The sequence below is a fragment of the Tupaia chinensis genome, unplaced genomic scaffold (assembly GCF_000334495.1).
Source record: "Tupaia chinensis unplaced genomic scaffold, TupChi_1.0 Scaffold000367_1, whole genome shotgun sequence".
Taxonomy (NCBI): Eukaryota; Metazoa; Chordata; class Mammalia; order Scandentia; family Tupaiidae; genus Tupaia; species Tupaia belangeri.
In genome coordinates this window covers 839,009-860,820 of record NW_006159864.1, presented here as the reverse complement: position 1 = coordinate 860,820, position 21,812 = coordinate 839,009, and the positions used below count along the sequence as shown (strand labels likewise).

At 40.2% G+C, this 21,812-nt stretch overlaps 2 protein-coding genes and 1 long non-coding RNA gene across 9 annotated transcripts in view; 1 reads left to right on the top strand and 2 right to left on the bottom strand.

Annotated features, from left to right (window-relative positions):
• The window catches only part of ACSM3 (acyl-CoA synthetase medium chain family member 3), a 43,625-nt gene extending 27,553 nt beyond the window's left edge, over positions 1–16,072 (top strand). For 3 of the 6 annotated variants that reach the window (XM_006153291.3, XM_006153292.3, XM_006153290.3), the window contains exons 8-14: positions 4,132–4,255; positions 4,954–5,034; positions 10,914–11,015; positions 12,138–12,265; positions 12,373–12,472; positions 14,793–14,912; positions 15,782–16,072. In XM_006153291.3, coding sequence (XP_006153353.1) covers positions 4,132–4,255; positions 4,954–5,034; positions 10,914–11,015; positions 12,138–12,265; positions 12,373–12,472; positions 14,793–14,912; positions 15,782–15,868 — 742 coding nt within the window. In that variant the 3' untranslated portion in view covers positions 15,869–16,072. Of the gene's footprint in view, positions 1–4,131; positions 4,256–4,953; positions 5,035–10,913; positions 11,016–12,137; positions 12,266–12,372; positions 12,473–14,792; positions 14,913–15,781 lie in introns of those variants that run through there. The other 3 variants (XM_014589667.2, XM_006153294.3, XM_027773750.1) reach the window with 3 other exon arrangements.
• The window catches only part of LOC114008683 (uncharacterized), a 22,637-nt gene continuing 2,671 nt past the window's right edge, over positions 1,847–21,812 (bottom strand). For both annotated transcript variants that reach the window (XR_003550196.1, XR_003550197.1), the window contains exon 3: positions 1,847–1,994. This is a non-coding gene — a long non-coding RNA (uncharacterized LOC114008683). The remainder of the gene's footprint in view (positions 1,995–21,812) is intronic.
• Positions 16,923–18,861, bottom strand: ERI2 (ERI1 exoribonuclease family member 2). The gene is given in 9 exon segments (XM_027773752.1): positions 16,923–17,539; positions 17,541–17,610; positions 17,613–17,920; positions 17,922–18,039; positions 18,042–18,229; positions 18,231–18,296; positions 18,298–18,354; positions 18,356–18,407; positions 18,410–18,861. Coding segments are annotated over 9 exon segments (1,209 nt in total). The 5' UTR covers positions 18,576–18,861; the 3' UTR covers positions 16,923–17,355.

Here is a 21,812-nt window from a genome sequence, read left to right as displayed (position 1 = left end):
CATGATGACAGATGCTCTTTGTTCAATATGGCTTCTTTCCTGCTCCTTTAGGGACAGTTTTAATTCCAGGGACCACTCAACTGACCCAGAAGGACATCCTCTACAGACTACAGTCTTCAAAAGCAAAGTGCATTATTACCACTGAGGCTTTAGCCCCAGCTGTAGATGCTATTGCATCTAAATGTGAAAATCTGCACGCCAAGCTAATTGTGTCTCAGAAGTCCAGAGAGGGGTGGGGGAATCTCAAGGAGATGATGAAGTAAGTAGTCCTAATTGTTGTACAACAGCTTCCCCAAAAGAAAGGCAACAACGAGATGTTCACCCAGTCGTTATCAGAAAAATACAAATTAAAACAACAGGCAAACCAACCTTTCAGGAGTCAGTAAACGTTTTCTATGAAAGGGAAAGCTAGTTGGGGACCAGCAGTTAGCGTAATGGCTATGTCACTGAACTCCCATGTAGTCGACCGCGGTTCAAGTCCCAGACCCAGTGGCTTAAACTCACGCAGGGGCGCATGTGCGTGCATGCCCAATATCCCAAGAGGAGAATGGAGGAGAAGGGTGATTTCTCACTTTCTGTCTCCCTGTCTCTCTCTGTCTTTCTGGCGAGCGCACGTGCCCTATAGCAAAAACCTCTCCAAAAAAAAGGGAAAGCTAGCAAATACAGGCTACCTTGCAGGCTGTTACAGTTACTGTTATGACTCAGCTCTGCCATTGTAGTGTGAAAGCAACCACAAATAATATGTCAATGAATGGGCATGGCATTGTGCCAATAAAACTGTACAAAAACAGAAGGCAGGACCTACTCTATGTCCCTGGTGGTCAGGGGAACCAGATCCCACCTGGCTGATCACACAGTTTGAGTCCTAGCTCTGAATTATTGAAAAATGTGCTAAGTGCATGTGCATGTATGTCCAAAGTCCTGAAAGAATAGAAAAATAAAGGAGACAGGATTACCCCATGACTATGTACCATTTGAAGATGCTTTTTCTATCTATCATTCTCTGTCCCTCTCTCTCTAGAAAGTGCATATGCCCTCTGGAAATTTTTTAAAAAAATAAATAAAAGAACAGGAGGCTGGCCAGATTTGGCCTGAGGCTGAGGTTTGCTGACCCTTGCCATTACCCAGGGCTTGTATTAACATACTTTTTGTTGTTGTTGTTGTTAATTTTTGCCAGAGAGTATATGCATTCACTAGACAAAGGAGAAGTCACCTCCATAGAGGATGGTCATGCTGTAATCCCTTCTCTTCCATTTCTCCCTCCTGTTGGGCATGAACTTGTGCCCAGCATATTTTTCAGGCTGCTAGTTGAGGACTTGAACTGCACAGCGGCCATGTGAGACCCAGCTACCTTAACCACCACACCACTGGCTGGCCCACCTGTTTTTATTTTTGTTTTTGTTTTTTAATTTAAATCACATCTTAAAGCATCCAGAATGGAGGAGAGGAGGACATACTTCATTTACCCATAATTATGAGATCATAGAATTTTCACTCTGCTGGAACTTTCATAAAACTCCTGAGTCTTTATAAATGCCTCAGTTATTCTTCATCATACAGTAAAAAGTGGTGAAATCAGCTATTACAAATGGGCTTTAGTTTGATTCTAAAAGGTACCTAAAAAAAGGGTCAGCAGGTAGCGTGGTGGTTAAGGTGCTCGACACTCTCACATGGCTGACCATGGTTTGAATCTCAGACATGGTGACTTGCTTTCTCAGTTTCTTTCTCTCTGTGAGTCTGTCTTTCTCTGGTCAAATGAAAATGGTTGGATGAATAAACAATATTAAATAATTCTTTTTAAAAAATTAAGTACCTAAAAAGATGGTGAGCAAAAGATTGCTCTTACCTTCCATTTCCACCTAAGTCACTAGGGCCTGATTCAAGAGATGAAGAGGTCCAAGAGATAGTTTCTTGTCACTATAAGTCTATGGCGCTGGTCTCCATGAAGAATCACTGTAGTGTTTCCTTTCTAGACATGCCAGCGACAACCACACCTGCGTGAAGACAAAGCACAATGAGTTGATGACCATTTACTTTACCAGTGGAACAACCGGATCTCCTAAAATGACAGCACACACTCACTGCAGTTTTGGTTTAGGATTATCTATAAATGGAAGGTACTTCAGTTTGAAATGTCACAGCTGCAAAGATGATTCATATACTGATCTTTTACATTTCTTCTCTTATATTAATCAGAGGTTGTTCTTTTTTTTTTCTAGGTTCTGGCTGGATTTGACCCCCTCAGATGTGATGTGGAATACCTCAGACACAGGCTGGGCAAAGTCTGCATGGAGTAGTGTTTTTTCTCCATGGATCCAGGGAGCATGTGTATTTGCACACTATTTGCCCCGTTTTGAACCAACTTCCATCTTGCAAGTAAGGCAGAGCATAGGAGCTCAGCATTTTGGGATGAATTAGCAGTATCTCTGACAGGACTGGTAATAAAGTATACTTGCGGAGATCAGAAGGGGACATGATTTAAGATATTTCACATCCAGACTGATGATAAACCTGAAATGATATACAGAGAAAAGGCATCAGTGCATTTACAACCAAATAGACAATGTTTAAATTGTGCTGTGTCTACCATAGACATTTCAACACTTACTAAAGTTGTAGCAAGACCAAGGGTTTGCTCTTTCTAAATTGCAGACACTCTCCAAGTTTCCCATCACCGTCTTCTGTTCAGCACCAACTGCATACCGGATGCTTGTACAGCATGATATGACCAGGTAAGAAATGTTGGCAAATAGGTATTTAGTCAGAGAGAGAGGGAAAGGAAGCTATAACATACATTTATGTCTAAAAGAATAGTTCCAGACTAGTAGGTATTCCTCCATCTTCTTGCTTCCAGTCTGTGAATGATAATTACTGTATCTAGCACAGCCCCCAAGCAAGGACAGGAAAAGAGAGATTTCAGCCATGTCTACAGTTTTGAGCCCAGTCGTTATGGATAAGAGGGCGTTTAATCTTTTGGATGGTGGCTGTTACCTGAGCTGAGGAAGTAGAGAAATTGCTCCTATTTGGAACCTTATTGCAGCAAATAGAAATAAGCAAATAGAAAATTGCAGCATGTCTTTTCATCTATTACTGACTCCATTTGAAAGGATGGACTGGTAATCCATCCGTGGACTGGCAACCATTTTCCTATAGACACTTAGAGCACTCAGTACCTCTGATGTCCAGATGTGAGGGACTTTTTTCCCCCAAAACTGACCAATTCTATGAGAGTAGCCAGATACCCTGCAATTTAATTCAATTCTGACACTTTCTACTTGGAGTTGTCAGATCTCACAGGTTGAGGGCACAGCCCCACAAGACTGCCCCCACTTCAGATGTCTGTCACAAGTCCAAGTTGTCACTTGTGCTTTTGACTAATCAGCTATAAGTCAGAGGTTCCCACAACTCTTCCTTAACTTCAGTAGTTTGCTATGATGGCTCTCAGAACTCAGGAAACACTTAATGACATGTACTCGTTTATTATAAAGGCTTATGATAAAGGATTCCAATGAACAGCCAGATGACGAAGAGGTACACAAGGCGAGGTCCAGAAGAGTCCCAAGTGTAAGAGCTGTTCCTGTGCAGTTGGAGTGCACATCCTCCCAGCACACAGAGCCTTCAAACCTAGGGGGTTTTTTTTGGAGGTTTCATCACATAGGCATGATCATTAAATCAATTTCCAGCTTCTCTCTCCTCCCTGGAAGATGAGGGATGAGGTTGAGAGCTCTAAGCTTCTCATCATGGCTTGGTTTTTTTGGTGATCACCCTCTATCCTCAAGCTATCCAGGAGACTATGGAGTCACTTCATTAGAACACATGGTACACCTATGGACTAGGAAATTCCAAAGTATTTAGGAGCTCTGTCATAAACGGGGTCAAAGACCAACTATCAGAACAAAAGATGCTCCTAACATCCTCTGCGATGCTTCCTATCACAAAGGAAACACAAGGGCTTTAGGAGTTCTGTGCTAGGAACCCATGAAGAACCACTAATATATTTCTTGTTATTTCACAGGTAAATATTTTTAAATTGATTTTGCTTAATTTTTAAATAGAAGTTTATTAGAGATCATCTAAATTGCCACTTCTTTCCATTTTTCCTCTAATGTCTAACTTGCTGTTTCCGAGAAGCTATAAGTTCAAGAGTTTAAAGCACTGCCTGAGTGCTGGGGAACCGATGAACCCTGAAGTAGCTGAACAATGGAGGAAAGGGACAGGCCTGGATATCTATGAAGGATACGGACAGACTGAAACGGTACCTGACCTCACTGAAAAAGAGCCAGCATGCGATTAAGTCTGGTGAATGAAAACCAATCTATCTGTTCTATCTTAATTATTGTTTGAGGGGTTGCGAAAGAATGGAGTGGCTAAAAAACTTTTTTAGAGAGAGAGATTTTTGCTATAGGATGCATGTGCTCTCTGTAGAGACTGAAAGAGATAGAGAGACAGAAGGCAAGAAATTATCCCTTGGAGGGATGGTCACACCACAGTCCCTTCTCTGTCCTCCTCTCAAGATTTTGGGCACGCTCTGGCAGGTTGAAATATACACCAGATGTGTGTGCATGTGTGCCCTAAATCCCAATAGGATGGAGTAGTGGAGAATGGATTGCAGCATGACCACACCCCGTTGGGAGGGGCTTTCTTCCTTTCCCTTTCTCTCTCTCTCTCTCTCTCTGGTGAGTACAGAACACACCATATGGCAAAACAAAACAAAACACACACAAAACACAAACCCTGTGACTAAATTTTATTACTTGATATACCTATACCTACCTATCTATTTATTTGTATATTATCTATTATCATATTGCATGATAGCAGAGACTGTTTTATTTTGAATCTGGTCCATAGTAGATTTTCAAAAAAATATTTGTCAAATGAATGCATGGTGGAAAAATGAATGAATTTTAAGTTTCTAAGGTTGGATTAACTTTTCTTCTTTCTCTCACATAGGTGCTAATCTGTGGAAATTTTAAGGGAATGAAAATTAAACCTGGCTCAATGGGAAAGCCTTCTCCTGCTTTCAATGTTAAGGTTTGCACATCCTCTTCCAGAAGTTTAACAGCCCAATCTGTTTGCCACCTCCCTCTCGCCTGCCTACACTACTCTCCTTGTGTTGGCAACGATTCCATGTTACTTCTGTGATACCTTAATTTTAATGGAAAGATGAAAATGGGTTAGAAACATTAGCTTATTCATCTTCATTAGTTTTCAGGTACCTGTATTAAACCATGCAGTTGTAAGCATTTAAGAAACATTAACCATTCAATTCCCAGAAGAAACCTATGAAAGGTACATTTTACAGAGGCATAGAGAAGTTGAAGACCTTGCCAGAAGTCACATAGCTGCTAGCTGCTGCAGCTGGGATTCAATCCCAAGCAATCCGGCTCCAATATTAACTCTTTTTTTAAAAAAAGTATTACTATTATTTTATATTTAATCACTGTATGTCATTAGAGCATACAAAATGAGTTTTCCCAGCATGAATACACTGTATATTAGTGCAGTCAAAGTTATTACCATACACATCAGTAGCAGCAGATAATTTTCTATTCTTTTGTCCCTAAAATGTTTTGCTTCTTTCCTTTTTCCCCTGATTCCCTTGCTCTCCCCCTCCCCATTCCCCACCCTTCTTCCACACTGACTCTTGTATCCACATGGTACACCCTTCTTCCACACTGCCTCTTGTATCCACATGGTACACCTATTGACTAGGAAATTCCATGTTTTTATACCTTCCAGTCTTTGCATTTCTTCCATTGAATGCAGCCATTTGGTATATACTAAGTGGGGACATACAATGCCTCTCTTTTTTTTTTTATTTATTTTTATTTATTCACATTCAATCACACATATCTATACAGTGTACAACATTTCTTTTTCCAGCACGAATACCATACATGTCAGATAAGACAAAGATATTACTATATACGTTATCATCAGCAAACAGCTTCTCATTTTCTGTTGATCAAACATATGTTTACTTTTTTTTCCTTCTCCCTTCCCCTCCCTCTTTTCCATACTAAACTTTCCCCCCCACATTTTATTTTTAATTATTTATTTATTTATTTTTGCAGAAAGATGAATCTAAACCCCTACCTCTCACCTCTGACAAAAATCAAGTCAAGGTGGATCAAACATCTAAATCCCCCACATTTTATTGATTCAAGAGAGATCTCAAACTAAAAATATGGACAAAGCTAAAATCTAGTGACAAATACACTATGACTTCTTAAAAAATTTTTTCTCTCTTCACTTCCCATTTTACTAAAAAGAGATATAAACTAACTTATTTGCACACACACACAAATTAGGTTAGTCTCAATTTAGTCTTTTATTTGAACAAAGCCCCATAAGAATTCAATTTCTGATGCAAGGCAACAGATACTATTGTATTACTGAACTTATACAACTAACCATTCTGCCACAAAATAAGAATGCTTACAAATATTTTCCAATTGCAAAAGGGTCAGGAAAGGAGAAAAGTTTATGTTTTGATTTTTTTAAAAAATTAGCAAATCGCTGAATGTATCAACAACTCAAGAAAACCCAAATCCTTAAATCTGGAAGACAAAACATAGAAGAGAATTAGTGATGTTTTAGAGAGAAGTCATAGAATTCCATTTCACCAGCTCAGTCTCATGTAATCTCTCTTTTGTTGAATTTTCAGTGTTACTGTGGTCTGATCTTTCCATTTAAATCTTTCCATTCAACATTATTATGGATATTTCCAAACTTGTACCTATCATTAAATTGGCCTTTTCCTTGGTCATTTTTTGTTCTCTATGTCTGTCTATCTTTACTTTTCCTGGTATAGCACTCCCTTCAGAATTTCACGAACAGCTGGTCTAGTGTTGGTAAATTCATTCAGGTTTTGCTTATCTAAGAATGTCTTTATCTTTTCTTTCCATATGAAGGATAATTTTGCTGGGTATAGTATTTTTGGTTGAAATTGTTTTTCATTTAACACTTCAAATATATTTTCCCATTCTTTCCTTGTTTGCGTTGTTTCCAGTGAGAGGTCCAACATTAACTTTATGGGATATCCTTTGAAAGTAACTTTATGTTTCTCTCTTGCCAATTTTAGTATCTTGTATCTGTCTGTGGTTTTGGTCAATCTGGCTATGATGTGCCTTGGAGAAGGTCTTCTTGGGTTGATTCTATATGGGGTCCTTTGTATTTCTTGAGTCTGGATATTTGAATGCCTCTTTAGGTTTGGAAAGTTTTCATTGAGGATTTCATGGAATAGATTATCATGCCCTGATTAGTTTCGTTTCACCTTCGGGGATACCGATTATCCAGATGTCTGGGAGTCTAATGGTATCTAGTGTCATTCGTATATTATTCTCATCTTGGGGGGCTATTTTCTCAGTCTTTTTGGTGAATTTTTCTAGGTCAGAGGTTCTGTCTTCTAAATCTGAGATTCAATTTTCTGCATAATCTAATCTGCTTTTCATACTTTCAAGGGATGTTTTGATTTCCTGTATTACAGCCTTCAGTTTCTAATAGTTCCATTTGATTCTTTTTTATGGTGTGTATTTCCTCTTTCAGATCATGCAAGAACTTTCTCATCTCCTGGAATTCATTGTCTCTTTTTTCCTGCATCTTTTTCCTGCATATTATTCTCATCTTGGGGGGCTATTTTCTCAGTCTTTTTGGTGAATTTTTCTAGGTCAGAGGTTCTGTCTTCTAAATCTGAGATTCAATTTTCTGCATAATCTAATCTGCTTTTCATACTTTCAAGGGATGTTTTGATTTCCTGTATTACAGCCTTCAGTTTCTAATAGTTCCATTTGATTCTTTTTTATGGTGTGTATTTCCTCTTTCAGATCATGCAAGAACTTTCTCATCTCCTGGAATTCATTGTCTCTTTTTTCCTGCATCTTTTGGAGTTTGTTGTCTCTCTTCTCTTGCATCTCTGTTTGCTTTGTCACTATGACTATCTTAAATTCTTTATCTGACATTTCCACAAGTTCCATTGTATTGTCTGTCGATGATGAAGGGCTGTTCTTTCCCCTTGGGGGAAGAGATATTTTCTTGGTTTCCCATATTTCTTGTGCCTCTATAGTGGTTTTTGGTCATCTGATGGATTATATGTTCTTCTTATTTTCTTGGAGTTAATTCTGAGTGTAAGAGGTGTGCAGGAGGAGATGGCCCACAATATCTCTGCAGATCCCTTTCCCTGATCCTCACCAAGCAACCTGCACTTTTGTCGATGGAACTGGATATTACAAAGGCCTCCCAGTTTCTGAAGGACAGGTGCACCTGGGCTGAGTTGCAGGATTTCAACTAAGAGTTCAGAGGTGTGTGGGAGGAGATGAGCCGTGCTCTCTGCAGCTCCGTATTTCTCCCTGCTGCTCACTTTGCAGTCTCTCTTCTCTGATTTTCAGTCATTTGATGGTATATTTACATTTGGCTAATTTGTTGGAGATGTCTACAATTAAGCTCGTGTGCTTCACTTTACTGTGAGATACTTCTATGCCAATTTCTCCTCTGCTACTGTGTTTTGCAACATGGTATCCACAGAAAGAGATTTGAATTCAGAGTTATGAAGATGAGTTTCTCCCTTTCTGTAGCAATTTAGGATGTTTGAGGTTTTCTATGACCCTAAAAATATTCAGATGTTTTGCTTCTGTGGACCTAGACCTGTCTAGACAGTCAGTGTGTGGAAACTCACTTCACTAGGTATTGGACTAGAAGACCAGGTTTGGAACAGAGGCTTCTTCAGTTAAAGGAACAGGCTACCTCAGATGCTCATGGATTCTCGCTTCGCTAGGTGCTGGACTGAAAGACCCCTCTTTTCCATGGTCTGGCTTGTTTCACCTATCATTAACTCTTCCATTTTCATCCACTTTCTCTCAAATGTCAGGGTTTCATTTTTTTATGGCTGAGTAGTAGTCCACAGTGTAGATGTGCCACACTTCTTCAATCCGTTCATCTGTTCGTGGACATTAGGGTAGATTCCAGGTCCTAGCAATTGTGAGTAATGCCGTAATAAATGGCAAGTGTTTTTCCAACTGAGTGCATTCCTATCATTTGGGTAGATACCCAGGAGTGGAATTGCTGGATCATATGATAGTTCTATTTGTAGGTCTTTGAGGAACCTCCATACAGCTTACTCACAGAAAAATAAACAATCCAATTAAAAGATGGGCAAATGGGGACCAGCAGATGACGTAATGGTTACTTTGCTGGACTATAATGTAGTTAGTTGACCACAGTTCACATCCCAGATGTGTGTGCGTGCGTGCCCAAGATCCCGAGAGGAGAATGGAGGAGAAGGGATTGTGGCATGACCATCCCCCCAGGGGGGTGATTTCTCACTTTCTGTCTCTATGTCTCTCTCTGTCTGTCTGGTGAGCGCATGCGCCCTATAGCGAAAAACCTCTCCAAAAAAAAAAAAAGAAAAAACATAGGACCCTCTTGACATTCTGTAGCAAGCTTAACAGTAGTCCATTGGTTAATAGGCTGCTGTAGGTTGGAGAAACAAATACCGATAAGTAAGCAAGCATGGGCATATCTGTATAACAGGTAATGACGCTGGCAGTCCACACAGCTGTGTTCTTTTTCATCTCCCCTTGACAATAATTCTCAACGTGTGTGGCCATCATAGTCTCAGAGTCATGGCTATACTCACAGTAACCCCAACTGTAATGAGCTTCCCCAGGTTTCCCACTAATTTTTAAAATTTTTTGCTATGGGATACATGTGGTTGGCAGAAACTGACAGAGACAAAGTGAGAAGCATCCCTGATGGGGTAGGGTGGGGGCAATGACCACATCACAATCCTTTCTTTATTCTTCTCTTGGGATTTTGGGCATGCACGCACATGTGCCCTGTGTATTTTTCAAACCACTGATCCAGGACTCAAACTGTGCTGTTAGCCATGTGGGATCTGGACACCTTAACCTTCATATAATTTGCTGGCCCTCCTCACTAATTTAGTCACGTGGTCTTCTGGGGCAGCTATCCTAGAATGCAAAAATGATGTGGCTGAAAAGAAAGCAGTAACCTGCCCACATCCCTAATCAGTATTGTCACCTTCATTTTTTCCCAAGGACTCTTACTACTGGGTCTCTTGTTACTTAGCTAAGAGCATCTGTAATCACTGTCTACCACCTGGGGATGTGCTCCAACCAGCTGGATGTTTAGATTCCTACAATGTTAAAGCCCAAAACTCATTTTCATGTTTAAAGGCGTTAGGACTCCTTGAACAATGAGGAACATGATTCTCCCTACACATAGATTTCATGTATTTTCCCATTTACTAAAGAATAGTCTGTGATAGGTGATTGACTTTTTTAACATTGCTGGACTCCTGTATAGTCAACCACTGTTCGTGTCCCAGGTCTGGCTGCTTAAAACTGAAGCCAGGCACATGTGTGTCCCAAAATCCCCCAGGGAGAATGGAGGAGAAGGGATTGCTGCGTGGCCACCCATGAGGGATAATTTCTCACACTTTCTGTCTCTCTGTCTCTCTCTGTCTCTTTGGCAAGTGCACGTGCCCTATAGCAAAAATCTCAAAAAAAAAAAAAGAAAAAAGAAAGAAAGAAAACCATTATGAAGAAAAGACAATGAAGTGATAGAAGCAGGTTTCCCAAAACTGTATATTAACAAAGTAATCCTATATTTTCCTATATCTATATTGTCTCAAAGGATTTTACCAAAATATAATTATTGCTGAATGGAAAAACTTAAAAAAACTTGTAATTTTTCTTTCACATTTTGATAACCTGCATTTGATTGTATTTTCTGTGATAATTTAAATAAATTTCTCTTATGAATTTAAAATATATTTACAATGTTTTGAAGTCTGCATTCTTAATAGTAAAAAGCAAAACATGCCAAGTGAAAATTTAAGATAGGGCACTAAATAAAAATTCCCTTAAAGAAAGTGTTCTGTTTTATTCCAGATTTTAGATATAAATGGCAATGTTCTACCTCCTGGACAAGAAGGGGATATTGGCATTCAAGTTCTACCTGAGCGACCATTTGGCCTTTTTAGTCATTATGTAGTAAGAGTCTTACTAAATCTCTATTTTCTATTTCTCAAAAGTGCTTGGTAACGGGCTGGCAGGTGGCATGGTGGTTAATGGTGCTGAACTGCCACATGGCTGACTGTGGTTCAAGTCCTGTACCTGGTGGCTTGCTTTCTCACCTTCCTCCTTGCTCTCTTGCTCTCACCCTTGCTCTTTCTCCCTCTCTGGTCAAATTAAAATAAATAAATAAATAAAGTTAAATAAAATAATTATTTTTAAAAACCTGCTTGGTAACTATCCCTACTTGCCATAAAACACATCTAGGATTGGTAATTGGCCTTTTCTTGAAAGAGTTATTGTCTTAAATAGTAAGCCCACAGATGGAAAATTGAAGAAATATCCAATTGCTTACTCAAAAAAGGGCACTCTAGTTCCTGTCCACTGTACCGGGCCCATTGAAGGAAGCCCTAGAATGCCTGTGCACTCTTAATCCTTTGATCTTCTCAACTACCAAATAGGATCAACTCACTTTGCAGAAATCTGATTAGTACTCTTGCTTCTTGGGAGGAATGAGATAAGGAATTGGACAGTGGGATTAATTCCCTTTACTGGGAGCTTTCCAAGAACTCTGTTTACAAGCATATTTTCATCTCTAATCATGGTATACAAATTAGAGGCAAAGTTTATATCAACATAATGAAAAGTCCAGGACTGGTTTCTACTTGCCAGTGAATTTTACATAATATATCAATACTTCATTCATTTTTCTTCTTATGCCAGAGTTAAAGAACCATTTCTCTCATATTCTATAAAACAAAAATAAAAATTCTGTCTACTCTTTGAATTATTAGGTGTTGGTGTCTCTTTTTAATTCTTATTTACTTCTCTTAGCAAAAGACTTCATTTAGCCTACTCCTCTGAGCTCCTGCAATATTTATTTTGTGATCTAAGAATATTCTCAAGGTGGAGGTGTGTACCTGGTCTTGTAATTGTACTTTCTTAGGTTGGGCTAGCTCTATGCTGCAATGCACTGCTATTTCTTTGCTTTTCTTCATTCTAAAGCCTTCCAAAGAAGCCAGACTTTTCCTTCAAACATTTAAAAATCCAAATGAAGAGTCACATTCACATTCATATTTAAAAATACTATTTGCTTTACAGGATAATCCTTCAAAAACAGCTTCAACTCTGCGAGGCAATTTCTATATCACCGGGGATAAGGGGTATATGGATGAAGATGGGTACTTCTGGTTTGTTGCAAGATCAGATGATATCATATTATCCTCTGGGTAATTTTCTTTTCCATTTGTGCATTTGTTTGTGTTACCTGATCATCAGCATTCTGAAGTGAACCCACTACTCATTCTTAAAAGTCCTGTCATGTGTTTATTTCCAGTTATCGAATTGGGCCATTTGAGGTAGAAAGTGCCCTGATTGAGCACCCTTCGGTTGCAGAGTCAGCTGTTGTCAGCAGCCCAGACCCCATCAGAGGAGAGGTAGAACTGACTCATCTCAACTTTATATTTGTTGGCAATCTAATACATACTTTTTTATAAGGAGTTTTTCTTAAAGAGAGATTTTTGCTGTAGGGCATGTGCGCTTGTCAGAGAGACAGAGAGAGGGAGACAGAGAGACAGAAACCGAGAAATCACCTCTCAGCAGGGATGGCCATACTACAATCCCTTCTCCTCTATTCTCCTCTCGGGATTTGGGGCACTCGTGCACAAGTGCCTGGCAAAGTTTCAAGCTGCCGGGTATGAGACTTGAACCATGGTTGACTACACAGGAGTCCATCAACATAACCATTATGCCATCTGCTGATTCCTCTAATACATACTATTAAACTGTAGTTCATTGAAATAGAATCACCCAAATGACTCACCTGCTCAATATGCAAGTCTCCATTTGTCAGCAAATGGTTGTCCTAGGTGATTTACGATTTGGGGTGTTTTCTAAATAGGAATTTTGCTAACTTATCTTTAAGATGGACACACGACCCATGAGTTCAAATAAGACCTAATTTGCCTAAATGCAGGCTATTTGATCATAAAAAGGCCACAGGAAACTTCCCGGGAAGATGCCTCCAGGGAAGCATCGTTCCATGGTACACCCTCTGCTGGTAATCCTAACTTGGTGCACATTTGTTGATGGCTCTAAGAGTCATGCCTCTGGGGGTGGTGGGGAGTGAGCAGTGAATGGCAGTGTCCCAGGAGAGAATATGATAGGACCTCAAATGCACCCTTGAAGGGGCTACACATGAGGGCTAGCATATCTTTCTGTTTTCTCCATTAAAGATCCAAAAACTCTAGGCAGGTTTCCTCAAAACATTTTTGTTTTGTTTTTTGAGAGGTTTTTGCTATAGGGTACGTGCGCTCACCAGACAGACAGAGAGAGACATAGAGACAGAAAGCGAGAAATCACCCCCCAGGGGGGATGGCCACGCTGCAATCCCTTCTCTTCCATTCTCCTCTCGGGATCTTGGGCACGCACGCACACACGCACGCCTGGCATGAATTTAAGCCACCGGGTCCGGGACTTGAACCGCGGTCGACTACATGGGAGTCCAGCAACATAGCCATTACGCTAACTGCCGGTTCCCATCCTCGAAACATTTTAAGGAAGGATAAACTTTGGGAAACAGGACTTGTGAGCATAAGGTCTTTCCTGCCTTCTGCTGGTTAGATAGTAACAGCCAGCATCATTTCTTCCCTTGTTCCTCAGGGCCATGGAAGTGTGTCAGCAAAGTGACTATCAGAATATTCACAGCCTTATAAGAAGAGTGCACTGTCTAGTGAACTGTTTCCTTCAAGAAGGATATGGCGGGACCAGCAGTTAGTGTAATGGCTATGTCGCTGGACTCCCATGTAATCGACCACAGTTCAAGTCCCGGACCTGGTGGCTTAAACTCACACCGGGTGCGTGTGTGTGCGTGCCCAAGATCCCAAGAGGAGAATGGAGGTGAAGGGATTGTGGCATGGCCACCCCCCTGGGGGATGATTTCTCGCTTTCTGTCTCTGTCTTTCTGGCAAGCACATGCGCCCTATAGCAACAAAACCTCTCCAAAAGAAAAAAAAAGAAAGAAGGATATGGCAAACCCAGTGTGGCTAGTTTATAAAGGCCCCAGTAGAGTGAAGACCTCGAAGCTGGGCTAGGCCAGGCTGGGTTGTTGCACAAGAGGTTGTGTTTATTAGAGCACCGCCAAGTTTGCAAGAGGAAACTTTATGTATTTATTCTTTTTTCAAATTTTTTTCTTTATTCATATAGAGTGCATGTATGCACACATGAGGCTGATGAAGGAAGGGAAGACCCTCTGTTGGTCACTCTGCATCCCTTTGGCCAGCATGTCAGATCCTGGGCACTTGCTCACGTGTATGATGTGTCTTGGGTTGGCAGTGCCCAGGATTCGAATCATGGTCACCATGTAAGATCCAGCTGCCTTGAGCAGCCTATTACAGCTGCAGCACAGAGCCAGCCCTCGCAAGAGGAAACTTTATATAAGGAGATAAAAAATGAGGCAAGAAGTCAAGGGCAGAGGTAAACAAACATGCCAGAAAGTAGATTTGAAAGTGTAGTTAGATGAAGGTTCAAGAGTAAATCATAAACAAAGCAGAGGTCCCTGAAGTTCTCTTAGACAGGTGCAGAATAAAGGCTTGGGAGTCAACTGCTGGCTTAAGAGCACAGAGCTAGGATCAATTTTATTAAACCCCCAGGCTCACGTCACCAGTAATTCAGATTTCACTTAGAGAATGTGAATAAGACTTATGAAAACATAAAAATACACAACTTATCTTTCTGGTTTTCAAATATTTATTTTAGGTGGTAAAGGCTTTTATTGTTCTGAACCCTGATTACAAGTCACTTGATCCAGAACAACTAAAAAAGGAGATTCAGGAACATGTACAAAGAACTACAGCACCTTACAAATATCCCAGAAAGGTAGGTGTCCTAATTAGGAGAACTATTTGTTCAGAGTTCTCAAAAATTTCAGCTGCTTCTTTTTTCTTTTGTAGTGAATATGCTCCTCACACTGAACTGATGACATGTGGATAAGAATCAGAATCTTTGAGATTAAAATGAACCCCCTAATCTAATTTGGTGGATCTGCAGCAAATACTAAATATCAAGGATAATTTCAGAAATACCTCTCTCCCTTTTCAGTTGTTACAAAAACTTATCCTAAAGAGTGTCCTAATTCTTCTACCTAGAATTCATAATAGAATTGCTATATAATTGGCCTTATAAAAAGATGAAAACTGGGAACCAGCAGTTAGCGTAATGGCTATGTCGCTGGACTCCCACGTCCTGGACCCGGTGGCTTAAAACTCACGCCGGGCGTGTATGCGTGCGTGCCCAAGATCCCAAGAGGAGAATGGAAGAGAAGGGATTGCAGCGTGACCATCCCCCCAGGGGGTGATTTCTCGCTTTCTGTCTCTATGTCTCTCTCTGTCTGTCTGGCGAGCACACGCGCCCTATAGCGAAAACCTCTCCAAAAAAAAAAAAAAAGATGAAAACTCGGGACCAGCAGTTAACATAATGGCTGTCGCGGAACTCTCATGTAGTTAGTCGACCACAGTTTGAGTCCCGGAGGCTTAAACTCACGTGGTGCGCGTGTGCGTGCATGCCCAAGATCCTGAGAGGAGAATGGAGGAGAAGGGATTGCAGTGTGGCCATCCCCCCAGGGGATGATTTCTCACTTTCTATCTCTCTGTCTCTCTCTGACAGAGGGTACAAGCACAAATGCCCTATAGCAAAAAAAAAAAAAAAGAAAATTTTTGGGCTAATTTTCTTCCCCTTGATACCAACAGATAGAATTTATCCAAGAGCTGCCAAAGACGGTCAGTGGGAAGATTAAAAGAAATGAACTGAGGAAGAAAGAATGGAAAACAATTTAAGTTCATTCCACTCATGATCATGGCATCTATCAAACAAACATGGCCTCTTTAGAACATAGTATCTATAAATCTGTAGAAACCACAAGATTATAGGGAGGCAATTAAAATGTGGTATTATGCTTATAAACTGTTAATTCAAAATATCTTGTGGTTATTACAATTAAGGCTGAGTTTTGGAATAAAATTATTTGGTGAATTCCTCTGCATTAGTGTCAATGTTCCTATAATTCAGTAATATAGAAATAATGTCATCAGTTGCTAAGGAATCTTAAAATGGGTGGTATAGAAGCAGCTTCTGCACTAAATCTCTGTCTCATTGGTTTTCAAAACTTAGATGGATAATTTTTTCTATATATATTTTTTCCTTTTTAAAATTTTACTACACAGCATGTGCATTCACTGGAAAGACACAGAGAAAGCACCTCCCAGGGGAGATGGCCACACTGTCATCCCTTCTTCTCCATTCTCCTCTTAGGATGTTGAGCATGCACACATATGTGCCTGACATGTTTTTCAAGCTGCTAAGTCCAGAACTCGAACCACTCAGTCAGCCATGTGGAATCCAGCTGTTTAACCACATCACCAGCTGGCCAGTTCTTTCAATACGTTGCTATCCAAATCAGAACCATCTTCAAGCCTTGAAATAAAACTAAACAACTTTCAAAAGTTTTTCCAAAAATATAAAAGATCAGTTACAAGATTATCCTAATTCTTAAAGTACAAGTATCTACCTGAGGATAGAACTTTTTATTAGTCGTATCTTAATTCAAATAACTTAGGAACAGTTTAAAATTTGTTCTAAAGTCTAACTATAAAAATAAGATATCGGGCCACTTACATGGCACAGTGGTTAAGGTAGCTGGATCTCACATGGCCGACTATGTGGTTCCAGTCCCAGACCTGATGGCTTGAAAAACACACCAGGCACGTGTGTGTATATACCTAAAATACCAAGAAGAGAACGGAGAAGAAGGGATTGCAGTGTGGCTGTCCCCCCATTGGGTGTTTTCTCACTCTCCCTTTCTCTGTCTCTCTCTCTGTCTCTATGGTGAGGCCACATGCCCTATAGCAAATTTTAAAATGAAAAAATGAGGTATCATATACTATTGTTGCTTATTTTATTCAACTTAACATAGTTTACAAAATATTTCATTGTGGTTCTTCAAGAAAGTATGATAAATTCAGCTAATATTAATATATGAACTACACATTACCAAAATACTTGTGTTTGGGAATTCATAAGTGAACACAGAAAAGACAGATGTTTCAGAACTGGTAAATGAAAATAAAAAGTCATGAAATTTTTCTTTTTTCTTTTTCAGTTCTGTGTGTGTGTGTTTAATACAGAGCTCAGATATGGTCTCTCAGTCCTCATAACTATAAGCTCTATATTTTATCTTTCCTACACTAAAAGTCATATTAAAGTTCATTAATTCACACATTACATCGAAGGTCTGAGTTAAAAAAATTTTAGTAGGAAAATTCTGTCAGCTTGTTTCTGAACTAGCAGTTGGTCTCCCTGTGGAGTGAGACAGAACTACGCCTTCCCTTTGAAGTTTTTCTTCCCATCTGAAATAACCATGACATTTTCTGTTGTCTTGGTATTTCCTAATAAGGTAACAGTAAATGACTTCTCTAAGGATTGGTCCATTATTAGAAACAACAGATCTCGGATCTTGTGTCATATTTGCATAAGGGAAGTGTCATTTTCCCACTCTTCCAAGGTTCTTGTAAGTTAATATGGAAGTTAATATAGAGGGAATAACCTTCTGGGGAAAACTTCTTAATGTGGAGGAGTCTGATGATGTAGCATTTTCTTCATAAATAGTGAAGGTATGTTTTTTGTTTATTTTGTTTTGTTTTTCTGTGAAGAAAGCTGAGGGACTAGATGAATTCCTTTTATTACCACCTTACAGAAAAGACTGTCTCCCCAAAACTGAACGATGACACACACTGGCATTAACACTGTTGAAGGTACTTGATTTTTGTACAGATAGTTTTAAGGCGGAAACATCCAAACCTGAATCTTTGGCCTCTTTTACATTGTAAAGTGTACACAAGAGACTTGGAAGTCTCAGATTCTTGAGAATGTTCCTCTATGCCTCCAAAGTGTTCACAGCTTAGCAATTCTGATTTTTTTAAAACCATTCATCTTTCTTCAGAATTCAAGTGTCTAAGTTTGGGTCACTAATAGGACATATACAGCCTGTACTTTGCTTAGCCAACATAGGTAAACAGTCAAGAGGAGAACTCATTTCCCTGTCAGAAATACGATTAACAGATGGCATAGTGGTGAAAACAAATACCAATTCTGAACAAGTCGTTGAAGACTTAGAATTAAATGCAAGATGTTCCTTTTTTTTTTTTTTGTATATAGATAAGTGAATTCAAGGTGGGAGACTGCAACAGCCTTAGACAAGTTGAGGACCTTTATGGGAGAATTCACACAAACTGACCTCATTTGAAACTTTTCATGAGAATCGATTGCTTTTAGGCTCCCTATCACATCTGCTGACACTCTGGCTACTAATACTGCAGAAGATGTTTCTTCAGCTTGATTTCTGTTCAAAATTCTGACCAGCATGTTGGGATTCCTTGTAGTGGAAACCTTTGATTCCACAAACAATTCCAACAGATTTAGAAACTGTGCATGCATAATTTCTTCGGTACACATTACATGATACAACCAAAAGAGAAAAAATGTCATTGATTTATAAATGATATAATTATATATCACATGAGATCTATATTTGTGTAAACTTGTAATTGTGGATTCTACTCTTGGGGTTTGAGATGACGGAATAAAAAGGCAAGACACTTCTAACCTTGTCCAAGGGCCTTATACTTTTCATTAGGTGATCATCCCTGATCAATTTCCAAGCAAGAAGGACAGTATTCCAAGAATCATCCAACCCTGAAGAACTAGATCTCAAACACTGAATTTAAATTTCATGGTCCTGGGACCAGCAGTTAGCGTAATGCTTATGTCGCTGGACTCCCATATAGTCGACCACGGTTCAAGTCCTGGACCCGGTGGCTTAAAACTCATGCCAGGCGCGTGTTCGTGCGTGCCTAAGATCCCAAGAGGAGAATGGAGGAGAAGGGATTATGGCGTGGCCATTCCCCGGGGGGGGGCGGGGGGCGGTGATTTCTCGCTTTCTGTCTCTGTGGCTCTCTCTGTCATGTGCCCTATGGCAAAAACCTCTCCACAAAAAAAAAAAAAAAAATTCATGGTCCTTTAAGTAACAGGAAAAAAAAAATCACTGCTTAAATAAAAATTGGGGCAAGCAGGTGGCAACGGGGAGTTAAGGTGCTGGATTCCACATGGCCAAATGTATGGCTCAAGTCCCAAATCTAGCAGCTTGAAAAACACGCTGAACATATGTGCATGCCCAAAATCCAGAGAGGATAAGGGATTGCAGCATATCCATCTTGTGGAAAGCTGTGGTAACACTAGCAAGGGAAGGCAAAATCTCCCAAATTCACGAAGAAGAATGTGAAAATTGTTGGGCTGTTCTGAAAAATGCGAATGGCATTCCATAGGGACCCACACTGAGTAATCTGTAGTTCTACCCAGATTTTACATGAATCCACTGTATTCATTCTGTTTAGCAATAGAAAGCCACTAGATGGCAGTCTTGATCATCTAATAGTTCCTGAAAGTGGCTATTTGTCTTAGAATTGATATGAATTTTATAGGATAGGAGCCTTTTTTAGACCGAAGGATAATCCTTATTAATAACATTATCAAAAAATAAGATTCTTATGATTGGTTTTATAAATATTAAATGACTTACATAGGCCAATAATTTTCAATTTGTAGTCGCCAGAGTGTTCCTGTCCTGAGAATTCTATTCCCACTTCCTGCTATGCACCACTTAATCCTTTTTCCTGTAGAAAATCTTATCAAATAGAAGACATATCTTTAAAAATCATTAGATTAGGAATGTGTTTATTTTGTTGTGTTGTCTTTAAAAACATTAAGAAATGTATTTGTATGGGGTCAGGCAGTGGAGGAGTGGTATGGAAACTGGTCCTGGGTCCAATGACATTTTTTCTCTTTTTGTTGTATCATGTAATGTGTACTGAAGAAATTAAGAATGCACAGTTTCTAAATCTGTTGAAATTGTTTGTGGAACCAAAGGTTTCCATTAAAAGGAATCCCAACATGCTGGTCAGAATTTGAACATGAAAAGGTCCTGGGTCACATCCTAACGCTGCCCTGGTCCTGGCCAGTTGAGAGCAGGACTGGTTCATAGCATGAAGCGCACACTCTCTCTCTCTCAAGAAATAAACATATCAAGCAGAAGTACCTCCCTCTTTGAACTTTATATTAGACTTGCCTCCTCCTTTTGCCCAGAGTGAATAGAGCGATACTGTCTTTGCTAAGTAGCCCCCCCTCAAGCCTTTTTGCTTAGATGTTCCTTAGCAATGTAACTACCAACTAGACCCTTGCCTGGAGCCATGGAGACCATTAAATAATGGTCTGGAGAGTGCCCTTAGAAATAATTAACTTGCTTGGGAACAGCAGGTGGCTTGGTAGTTGGGCACTGAACACTCCCTCATGGCCACCATGGTTCGAGTTCTGGACCTGGTAGCTTGCTTTCTCACTTTCCCTCTCTCTCGTTAAATTAAAATAAATGAATGAATAAATAAAATTAAATAATGTAAAAAAAGAAAAATTATTAAAAAAAAAAAAGAAAAGAATTAACCTGCTTGATTCAGGGAACCAGCAGTTAGCGTAATGGCTGTCGCTGGACTCCCACGTAGTCGACTGGGTTCGCGTCCCGGACCTGGTGGCTTAAGACTCACGCTGGGCGCGTGTGCGTGCGTGCCCAAGATCCCGAGAGGAGAATGGAGGAGAAGGGATTGCGGCGTGACCATCCCCCCTGGGGGGTGATTTCTCGCTTTCTGTCTCTATGTCTCCTTGTCTGTCTGGTGAGCGCACGCGCCCTATAGCGAAAAATCTCTCCAAAACAAACAAACAAAAATCTGCTTTATTCAGCTTCCGTAACTGCTTTCACATGGGAACCTCACTCCCTTTCCTTCTCACCCTCTCTTCAGTTTCCACTGTAATCACCATATCAACCCAGAATTGGTTGTGATTTTTGTTTATATAAGCATCCCTCTCCTTCCGCTTGGGGCTGCCAGGTTTTGAGAGACATGAATTCCCCCTGTACTCTACCGGCTTAATAAATAAAATTCCAATAAATTTGGCTATGTCCGGATGTCCTCTTCTCACTGATTAGACTATAACACATAAACATTTTTTATTAATAATAATATTTTAAAATGTATTTAGGGGTCTGCTACTGGTGTGGTGGCTAAGGCAGCTGGGTCTCACATGGCCATCTGTGTGGTTCGAGTCCCAGACCTGGGAGCTTGAGAAACACACCAGGCACGTGTGCATGTGTGCCCAAAATTTAGAGAGGAGAATGGAAGAGAAGGGACTACAGCATGGTCATCCTCTTTGGGGGTGGTTTCTCTCTCTCTCTTTCTATCTCAGAGCACGCACACACTCATATAGCAAAATTTAAAAAGCAACCAAACAAAAGGGCAAGCAGGTAGAGTAATGGTTGGGGTGCTGGACTCCCATGTAGCTGACCATGGTTCAAATCCTGGACATGGAGGCTTATTTTCTCATTTTCTCTCTTTTTCTGGTAAGCACATATGCCTTACAGCACATTTAAAGAATGTGGAGGGAACCAGCAGTTAGCGTAATGGCTATGTCGCTGGACTCCCACATAGTCGACCGCGGTTCACGTCCCAGACCTGGTGGCTTTAAAACTCCTGCCAGGCGCGTGTGCGTGCGTGCCCAAGATCCCAAGAGGAGAATGGAGGAGAACGGATTGCAGCGTGACCATCCCCCCTGGGGGGTGATTTCTCGCTTTCTGTCTCTATGTCTCTCTCTGTCTGGCGAGTGCACGCGCCCTATAGCGAAAAC